General features: G+C 42.1%; 1 protein-coding gene across 1 annotated transcript; it reads left to right on the top strand.

Annotated features, from left to right (window-relative positions):
• Nucleotides 1-1,493: 1,493 nt before the first annotated feature.
• On the top strand, nt 1,494-10,106 carry LOC124122930. The gene is made up of 5 exons (XM_048402263.1): nt 1,494-1,528; nt 4,119-4,249; nt 7,482-7,512; nt 8,163-8,276; nt 8,827-10,106. Exons 2-5 carry the CDS (start codon nt 4,127-4,129, stop codon nt 9,204-9,206), a joined length of 648 nt encoding a protein of 215 aa, XP_048258220.1. The 5' UTR covers nt 1,494-1,528; nt 4,119-4,126; the 3' UTR covers nt 9,207-10,106.
• Nucleotides 10,107-10,599: the final 493 nt, after the last annotated feature.

The following is a 10,599-nucleotide window of genomic DNA, read 5'->3' as shown; positions in this document are numbered from 1 at the left end:
ATTCCTCGTGTGACGTCATAATTATAGTCAGATTGGTGAAGGCTTAAATTTGCATTGACCCCACTGACAATAAACAAGCATTGATGCCATTTGTTGCGGCTGTGATTCTATTTATAGGGGGGGAAAACCCGCCCATCCATAATTAGACCTGACGTATGCTCAGGCCATGCGCCGAAAACATATGAAATAGGGGAGAATTAGATGATGTGGTGGATGAGCTCTCCTTAGTGGTATGTATGATTTAATTTTGGGTGAATATGATTCATGTGCATATATGACACGTGCTTCCACATTATTTGATTAATTGACGTAGTTGACACATTTCGTTCGTGGTTGTGGAGGGGGTCACACGAAGTTTTTGACTCAGGTAAACATATTTAACTGATCCGTTTTTACCATCCGCCATCTACTGGTCTAATACACAGCCACGATTTACTCACTCCTTTCTGATAAAGTCGGAGCGGTGGGGTAGGCTAATGGGTAAAGCGTTCGCTCGTCATGCCGAAAAACCGGTTCGATTCCAATAACGAGTACAATGTAATATCCGCCGTGATATTTCTGGAATATTGCAAAAACCACATCTCTCACTCTAACTCTGATGCTGATTCTGCATCGGCCTTGACAGACTCCGCGAGAGAGCGTATTTAAGACTTCGACCACTGCCATTATTGAAACAAAGCGGCATAGTGGGGTGAACTCGACCCCTTCTTGTTTTTAAATAACCTTCAGTTGAGGGGCGGTCACGCCGAACACCCGGGTTCTATTATCGACGTGGGTACAATGTGTGAAGCCCATTTCTGGTGTCCCCCGCAGTGATATTGCTGGAATATTGCTAAAATCGGCGTAAAACCAAACCAACAGTGTCTGCATCGCGAAACCGTAGCCAATCAAGGGAAATGTTCTACATTGCGACAGCTGCCCTGAATGAAACAGACATCCTCTGCATTATTCAATCGAGGGTTGTGACACATGCTGTGGCAGGCACCCCCTCCACCCTCCACATACACACACGCACACAAACTACTTTTCGCGAGACCACCTCCGTGGTCTAATGGTAGAGCGTCCGCGCGGAAGGTCCGGGGGTTCGATCCACGCCGCGTCATACCAAAAGACGTTAAAAGATGGTACTTGTTGTTTCCCTGTCTGGCGCTCGGCATTAAGGGGCTAAAACAAGGACTGGTCGGCTCGGAGTCAGTATACTGTGTCTGAGTGGGGTATTCATGTTTAAACTGCGGCATGGTATCTCAGTGAGCTAACACTATAAATCGGCATCAGTCCGGACTAGTACAAGCAACCACACACACACACACACACACACACACACGTGCATGCACGTCGCTATATAAGTGCAATAACCTTGGACGCAACGTTAAACCCAATTTCACCTCACCTCACCCCTTTTCGCGAAGTCAGTTACGGTGTGCTCGGTGTAGTCGGGGAAAACCTAATTTTCTAAATTTAGACCTGACGTCTGACAGCTTTGTTTATTAGAGTTTAGGTGATAGGGTGCCTCATAACTACTGTAATAGTAAGTATTGTTAATAATTATAATTTGATTATTTATGATGTGCATATAAATATTGACAAGATCTTCCGCAATAATTAATCGCATGAACAATCTCATTAAAATCAGATCATAGTTATCGCTACCCCTAAACAAAGATCTTAGGACATCCCATTACGGGTCACGTCAGACCGGACTTTAGAGTAACTAACAAGAAGTCGGCAATAGCCAATCAGAAGGCAGTTTAATCGAGCTTTACTGCACGAGTTTTAATCTGGCGACTACGCTTGGAAACATATTTTGACATATACTCGATTAAAAAATTAACAAAAGAACATTCTGGAATGGCTAATCGATGGTCTTTTTTGTGTGAATACAGACATAGAGCCCATAACTGTCGTTCGGAATAACCTGTGTGTTTTCTTCGAGGTTGCACGATAAAAAATCACATACCAACCGTCACTTTCATGATCGGCTTAGCGATGCTCTGATTGGTCAGATGAAAGGTCGTTCTGACATGACCGTAATGAGATGTCCTCAGATCTTTGTTTAGAGGTAGCGAAAACTAAGATCTGATTTTAATGAGATTGTCGCATGAATGATTTCGTTGCTGGTGATATGTACAGGGGTTACGGTGAAAGACCGATTTCGATGGGGACAACCGAATCTTTCGACACTGTAACCTGTGACATAGTGTGTTATAGGTGCAGGATGGGATGTTGTTGAAATACACTTTACCTGTGTGTTAAATTAAGCGACTAACGTTATACGGTTAAAGCAGTGTGAATGCATATTCGTTGCCCAATTAAAACGATCATTAAATGACACAACTTAATAATCCGTATATTATGTCAAATTTGATATGCAGGAAACATGTATATATGTTCACTGACAGTCATTTATTCATGCATTGTTTTGTATAACAGTTAATTTAACTTCGTTTCTACAGCCTGAAGTTTCGTTATACCCATAAATGACATCATAACAAGTCGATTTCCCAAAGTGTCGGGACAGCGACAGTAAACATCGCTTTTGACGATAAAAAAAATCACTGCTGTCCCTGCGTTGCGTTAAATTAAGGTTGATTATTTTAAAACAACTAGGCGATTGTTTGCTGTCTACGCGCAGCGCTGCCAACGCGCTGGTATAGTGTGGGAGGTGAGGTGAGGTGAAATGGGGTTTAACGTCGCGTCCAAGATTATGTACGTGTGTGTGTTTGTGTGGCTGCTTGTACTAGTCCGGACTGATGCCGATTTATAGTGCTAGCTCACTGAGATACCATGCCGCAGTTTAACATGAATACCCCACTCAGACACAGTATACTGACTCCGAACCGACCAGTCCTTGTTTTAGCCCCTTAATGCCGAGCGCCAGACTGGGTAACAACATGTACCATCTTTTAACGTCTTTTGGTGTGACGTACGCGGTCGGGGATCGAACCCCGGGCCTTCCGCTCTCCGGGCGGACGCTCTACCACTAGACCACGGAGGCGGTCGTGTAGTGTGGGAAGAGTCTCCAGTACAAATACATCAGATCTAGAGCTTCAAGTGTTTACCCAACACATCTCGAGTGAGTGAGTGAATATTTATAGTCACCTCGGCAATATTTCAGCCATATCGTGACTAAATCAAGTTTGACAGTAATAATACATACAATGTTATTATAAAACCTGTCGTCAAAGGACAGTAAAATAACTAGATTATTACAGATGTATATTTTAAAACTAGTATTGAACCATAAAAAAGATTTCACCATAAATAACAATACAGTATAAAAACGGGGCTAGGGATCGCCAGCAATTAAAGGTAGGCCACCTTACTGGGGACCGTGGGGACTTGCACTACTTCTGCTACCTGCACGGCTCCCCAGGAGGATCAACGCGTCTGGAACTGCACGCGCATCCTACTGTTTCATTTTGACACTTAAGTAGTTGGTTGTTGGCTCGTCGGCAACGTTCAATTCTTTATGGGCAAAGTGACTGAGTGAGTTGATATTTAACGTCGTATTATCAATTTTTTCAGCCATGTAGCTACATATGTCAAAGAAAGACCCCAAAAGCACATCAATTCGTGGAAATTATACACTCTGGCGTTCCGCGCCCTCGTGTCTTCCCTTTTGACGAGTACTTTCTACATGATGGACAGGGCTTTGTTTTTTATCCACGATCGCATTTCGCCAGCTGACTGAGCATAGACACACGTCACCACTCAAGATCCGGGTAGAGTATAGGTTTCCAGCACCCCATGCTTGTCGGACAGAGGCGACTAACGGGATCGGGTGGTCAGGCTCGCTGACTTGGTTGATACATGTCATTGCATCCCAACTGCGTAGCTCGATGCTTATGATCTCAATCATTGTATTGTCTGGTCCAGATTCGATTATGATTTTCTACAGAACGCCGTCATATAGCTGAATATTGCTGAGTGCGGCGTTAAACAACAAACCAACAATACAGGTGATGGACATTCACTTGTACTCTCGTGTCTTGAAACCATCAGCGATATTTTAATTAGTAGCAGTTGTTTGACGCTTTCACAAACAGTTATTTCGCCTCGACATTTTAAAACTACCAAAGGTAAGTCTTTTAAACAATGTGATGTTGTTAACATTGCAGGCCTTGAAATGAACTGGGTCCGTCTTTCCGTTTATGCTGCGATCTTGGTGAACTTTGGGCTGTTATTGACTTTTGTGACACTTACAGCATGGGGAGTGCAGCCCGACCAGGCACCCAGGATCAGCTCAGAGGTAAGTAAAACCATGCACTGTATACAAGGATATGTCGACACAGTGATTCACACGGCCAAGGCCAACATCTCTTTACCTTCTACTCTCGGTCTTGGACCCGTGAAGAATAGGTCTTCAGCAACCCATGCTTGCCGTAAATGGCGACTATGCTTGTCGTAAAAGGCGACTAACGGGATCGGGTGGTCAGGCTCGCTGACTTGGTTGATGCATGTCATCATATCCCAGTTGTGTGGATCGATGATCGTGATGTCAATCACTGGATTATCTGGTCCAGACTCGATTATTGCCGAGTGCGGCGTTAAACAATAAGCAAATAAAACAAACCAAAAGTTTTGCCCTTGATACATACATACATACATACATACATACATGTACACACGTACTAAATACACACAGACAATAGATATATTTATTCTTTTTTGTGAAATACCATATATATCACATTTGGTCTGAAATTGGTTATGTGACAAGTGAACTAATTCTTTTCATCCTCTGTTTTCATTACTGATCGTTATTATGTGTTATTGACTGAAAGTATATCAGATTTTTAACCACAGTGAAAAGTCCAGTTAGAGTTTTCGGATAAATATAGTAGTATAACTCAATATATGCATAATGATACTGATGCGACGTTAAATTTTAACACACTCGCTCACTCATATCATACCCCATATCAACTCGAGGCGCCTATATTAGCCAGAAAGCTTGAGGGTTGATGTGGGGGTCGAGGGTTGATATGAGGTAGCAATGCTTATGGCAAGAGGAGGTAACTCTTCCTGCACTTATTCTCAAAGCTAGTTTACCGCACCTCGGAGGGTCGGTTCAAAATCCCATCTCCCAACTCCTTGATTAAAGCAGAAAGCGGGAAAATCAGCGTACATCACAAACTAGGGTAAAGGTTGCGTGCGTATTTGCTATTTTTAGAATTTTCTTCGAAATTGAGTTTCAATGATGAAGTCAACAGTTATTCTTAAAACTATCAACACAGCCGAATACGTGATTGTAAATAGGTTTATTCTATTCTGCAATCAGTTGTTATAATTTCCAGTGTGTTTTAGATTTAACTTATAAGGGACAACATATAAAAAAAATAATTAAATCGGCCCCCACGCTATTTCTATTAGCGGTATTCAGTTTTTACATAACTACGCAGTTACTTCCCTTCGAACATGCTTCGCCAAGCTCCTTCACAGCGCGTGACACCTTCGTTACACTCTCGGTAACATATAATAGTATAGAGAGCTCCGCGAACGGGCTATCGCTGTGAGGAGCTTGATGCTTCGCAAACACGATCGAATTTACTACAGGCTCAGATTATGAGGTATGATATGATAATAACCTTTTCATCATATACCATAACATCAAATTGGAAAGCTGTACTCGAAATCCCCTCCACCCCTCCCCCTCTTTCTTAACACCCGGGCTGATATCGATCGCCTATTCAAAATGCATTGGCAAGCCACATCAGCCCGGCCGGGGGTTTAATACGGGTCTGGGTATTACACCCCATGTGATATTACCGTCTCCATGTTTGCTCTATCGCACATGCAAAATACCTCATATCATTGATGGGTTCCCATCTATACATATACAGGCGAATCTACGGAAGCTCCTTTCTGCCATGGACCGCCTCCGTGGTCTAGTGGTAGAGCCTCCGCCCGGAGAGAGGAAGGTCCGGGGTTTGATCCCCGACCGCGTCATACCAAAAGATGGTACTTGTTGTTACCCTGTCTGGCGCTTGGCATTAAGGGGCTAAAGCAAGGACTGGTCGGCTCGGAGTCAGTACACTGTGTCTGAGTGGGGTATTCATTTTAAACTGCGGCATGATATCTCAGTGAGCTGGCACAATAAATTGGCATCAGTCCAGACAAGTACAAGCAGCTACACATACACGTACATGCACGTCCCTATATTTAAGTCCCTATATTTTCACCTCACCTCACCTTTCTGCCATTGGTTTGGACAAAGAATGGGAAAACGGGAGGGCTTCCAAACACCTATTTATTCACTCTGATGACGGAGTTCTGAAAACAATTGACAAAAATAATAAATCTTTGTTTTAACACCAAATATTCATACAATCACTAAATATATAAAATACACCTCTTAGTGAAAGTCTCTTGGCATTGAATTAATTACTCTCAATTGTACAATGACTCGGTGTTACTAATTTTCTCTGGAATGCCTTATATTATTTATTAAATAATTATCAAATAAATATATAAAATAGTGTAACAAAATATCAGAAAACCCATAATATATAATCTCTTTTGCACTCTTACTCAAAAATAAAGTGCACGCAAAAATCTCTGGAAGCTTTCATACACTGACGAAAATAATTGCAAAGTACTCGGAAATATCATTAGATATTCTATAAGATACCAAAATAGCAAAAGAATTAACGCTTTTGAATATATAACAACATTTACCTGACTCCAAAATGTAAACAAACACTGACACTAGTGTGACACTGCCAGCCGGCCTAATGCCGAGATTTGGACTAGTCTATTTTACTCGAGGGGAAATAGGTTGTGCTCTCAAGTAAATATACTCAAAAAGGAAAGCCTAAAAAACGCCTAAATAAAGCGAAAACGCTAAACATTAAAAATATTGGAAAGAAATTGAAAATAAAGTGACTTTGGCTCTAATAAATGTACATTTAAGAAAACGCTAGAATATAATGGACTGTTCCAAGAGTCAACAGTTGTCAAAATCCTACACTGTTCCTTAAAATATGCATACATATTAAACTACATGAAATAATACACGAAAAGCTACTCTAAGCATTAATAAACAATATAAAGTACAACTAATTACCTGAGGAGTAAACCTCCCATATTTTTGACATTCTCTCTCTCTCGCTCGCTTGACTCTTTCTGTTGGAAAGCATGTGATCAAGTGCTCGTGCCGCACGGGCGGAAATACAAGGAGTTAAAAAATACTATCTACCCGAAACAATCGATATAGTTAGAATTTATTGATGATTCTCTGTCGACAAAAGAAAAAATATAATGACTTACAAAAAGTACAAAAAGACGACTTAAGCTTTTAAAATAGAAAATGTATTACAAAATTATAAATTGAATATTTTCTTCACAAAATTAATTCAATTCAGCCATGGTGAAATTATATTTAGTACATCCCCTCGCAATACTTCTATTCTTTTTTTGTGTGTTATGTACTTGTCTGAAATGTCAGAATATATACATATCAATGCATATCTTTCTTACAGGAGACGGTGGTCGAAACGCTGAGGCAGCAAGGTAAAATTATGCTTAAATTAAATACAATAGTTAATGCAAATACCTCACTCAACCGTGGTTTTCATATGTACATGTTTTGACCCCTAGTACGTTTCATTTGACACAAGACACAAGATTGGAAGGTCCGGGGTTCGATCCCCGGCCGCGTCATACCAAAATACGTTAAAAGATGGTACTTGTTGTTACCCTGTCTGGCGCTCGGCATTAAGGGGCTAAAACAAGGACTGGTCGGCTCGGAGTAAGTATACTGTGTCTGAGTCGGGTATTCATGTTAAACTGCGGCATGGTATCTCAGTGAGCTAGCACTATAAATCGGCATCAGTTCGGACTAGTACATGCACACACAGACACCCCCAACCCCCACTCCAACCCGTCGCTGTATAATTGCAATAATCTTGGACGCGGCGTTAAAAGCAATTTCACCTCACCTTCATTTGCCCATTCGTCTGAAGCGCCGCAATTCACTGTGCAGAGTTGCCTCCCTTCACATGCCACAAACCTGCATCGTGGCTTCGAGTCCAGGTTCGCCCCGATTATGTTTCTAGTTTGTCAGTACCATGCTCGTGCTCGACACACCGTGATATAACCGGAACAATGTTGAAAGCTTTGTTAAACCTGTCTCACTCACTCACTCACTGGTATATTTACAGTTAATCTGTCCAGATCTGAGGACACAAGTGTTTCATACCAGAGAGATGTTGAAAAGTGCAATGGTAGTCGACCAGCCTTACATCAAGGCTTCACAATACAGGACACGTCTCAAGGTAGGTTTTTACGTGTTCAAGTCAATTAAACATTTTATATCTGTGAGTGTAGTAGTTGTCTGTTTGTTGTTTAACTCCGCACTCAGCAATATTCCAGCTATATGACGGCGGTCTGTCAGTAATCGAGTCTGGACCAGACAATCCAGTGATTGGGACGGTCGGGTAGCCTGGTGGCTAAAGCGTTCGCTCCTCACGCCGAAGACCCGGGTTCGATTCCCGACATCGGTACAATGTGTGAAGCCCATTTCTGGTATCCCCCGCCGTGATATTGCTGGAATATTGCTAAAAGCGGCGTAAAACCACACTCACTCAATCCAGTGATTGACATCATGAACATCAATCCACGCAATTGGGATCGATGACATGCATCAACCGAGTCTGACCACCCGATCCCGTTAGTCGCCTTTTACCGCAAGCATGGGTTGCTGAAGACCTATTCTATCCCGGATCTTCACGGGCCTTAAGTGTGGTAGCACAGATCACACAACATTAAGACAATAATAAAAGGAAATATTTCTGTACACTATATTCGTTGTATTTTGTCTTAAAGGCAGCAGCATTGTCAAGTTGGACGTCGGTGCTGCCACAGAAGCGATGACTGCTGCCTTGCTCCAAGGTTTCCAATTAGATGATGGCGCCATCAGTGTGCTTGTATCCGGCAACTACGTCATCCTCATGGACGTGACCTACTTCTTCCGTGGCCACGTCGATGGGTCACAAGTCAAGGTGTACGTGACATGCGTCCAGTCCGACCCTGCGAAAGATCTTGTACAGATCTCACAATTGTGCAGGAAAGGGAGATATTGTTCCCTTACATTTCAGGGCATTTCGTATTTGTCTCAGACTGCAAAACTCCACTGTGAAGCCAACCATGCCAGTGATATAGTCACCGCCATTGTGAATACTCACATCAGCCTTGCATTCTATTGAACAGGCGTTGTTTTTTGGGCATTTCCTTATACATGTATTTGTCCATATTTACCTGAGCCAGTTTAGGTCACAATTGCATTACTGATATGATTTCTAAGTCATATTCAGGGTTAAACGTTGACATTGGTTTAAATTGGTACTCAAGGTTGTTTTTTTAAATACAATAAGATAAATATCTACACTATTTGATTTAGAAAAGATCAATCGTGAATCTACTTTTAGTCATTGACATATAGTTCCAGCTTTCAAAGGGGCGGTCGGGTAGCCCAGTGGTTAAAGCGTTCGCTCGTCACGCCGAAGACTCGGGTTCGATTCCCGACATGGGTACAATGTGTGAAGCCCATTGCTGGTGTCCCCGCCGTGGCATTGCTCGAATGTTGCTAAAAGCGGCGTAAAACCATAGTTACTCGCTCCAGCTTTCAAAGCCTTTGTGCACATGTGTTCTGAGCTTATAAAAATATATATTATTGAAAACAAACATGCTTTTGGTTTAATAATTTCATAGGAACGTTAAGTATATATATTCCTTCCATTGAGTATCATACCTTATTGTATGGTACGTGTACATACGTGAACGCCAGCTTTAAACCATATTGTATTTTTACTGTTTGTATCATTTGTTTCTTATTTGATCATACATGGAATATCGCCTTGTAGCACAAGCAACGCAACGGACTGGACCGGTCAGTTTTAACGTTGTCATGACAGCATCAGTCGACCAGCGGGTTCTAAGCCATGATCGCGTTGGGGCGATCTTTTCACCGAAAGTAGATAGAAACATGTTTTGGACCTTTTGGAATCTCGTAGTTGTGACAAACCACAGTTGAAACTGTTAACTATTTTGTACAATTTAATGTTTACTGATTAACATAAAGAAAACAATAAAGCTGATTAAAGTCGGACGCCCTCTATAATCCTTCTATTGTGTAGAGTGAGTGAGTTGGGTTTAACGCCGCTTTTAACATTATTCCAGTCATATCGCGGCGTGTCAGCTTAATGTGGGAGGAAAGCCCGAAGTGATGCAGGTCTCAGACGTTTACCACTTCGGTGAAACCCACGAGCACGGGTATGGTGCTGACAAACCTAGAAACATAATCGGGGCGAACCGGGATTCGAACCCACAATCATAGGTTTCTGGCGTGCCCAAGAGACGGAACTCTGCACAGCGAATCGCGGCGCCTTAGACGACTGGGCCACCCGTTCCCCCTCTATTGTGTAGAGAATTACTTGTAAAAATTCACAAGGAGGCTTAGTGACAGGGGGCATATCGCACTTTTTTATGCTATTTTCAAACATTGTACAATAGGTCGTCGATGATATTTATTTTGTTTGTTGTTTAACGCCGCATTCAGCAATATTCCAGCTTTTTGACAGAGGTATCTTAATAATCGGG

This window comes from Haliotis rufescens, unplaced genomic scaffold (genome assembly GCF_023055435.1).
Source record: "Haliotis rufescens isolate VD_foot unplaced genomic scaffold, xgHalRufe1.0.p SCAF_25, whole genome shotgun sequence".
Lineage (NCBI taxonomy): Eukaryota > Metazoa > Mollusca > Gastropoda > Lepetellida > Haliotidae > Haliotis > Haliotis rufescens.
The sequence above is the reverse complement of the archived record's forward strand: the minus strand, read 5'-3'. Positions and strand labels throughout refer to the sequence as shown.

What these genes read in the sequence shown, in the direction of transcription:
- LOC124122930 (XM_048402263.1), top strand. Translation starts at nt 4,127, where the DNA reads ATGAACTGGGTCCGTCTTTCCGTTTATGCTGCGATCTTGGTGAACTTT. An exon ending in CACCCAGGATCAGCTCAGAG is followed by an intron (nt 4,250 to 7,481) that starts GTAAGTAAAACC and finishes TCTTTCTTACAG; the next exon opens with GAGACGGTGGTCGAAACGCT. An exon ending in CGAAACGCTGAGGCAGCAAG is followed by an intron (nt 7,513 to 8,162) that starts GTAAAATTATGC and finishes GTATATTTACAG; the next exon opens with TTAATCTGTCCAGATCTGAG.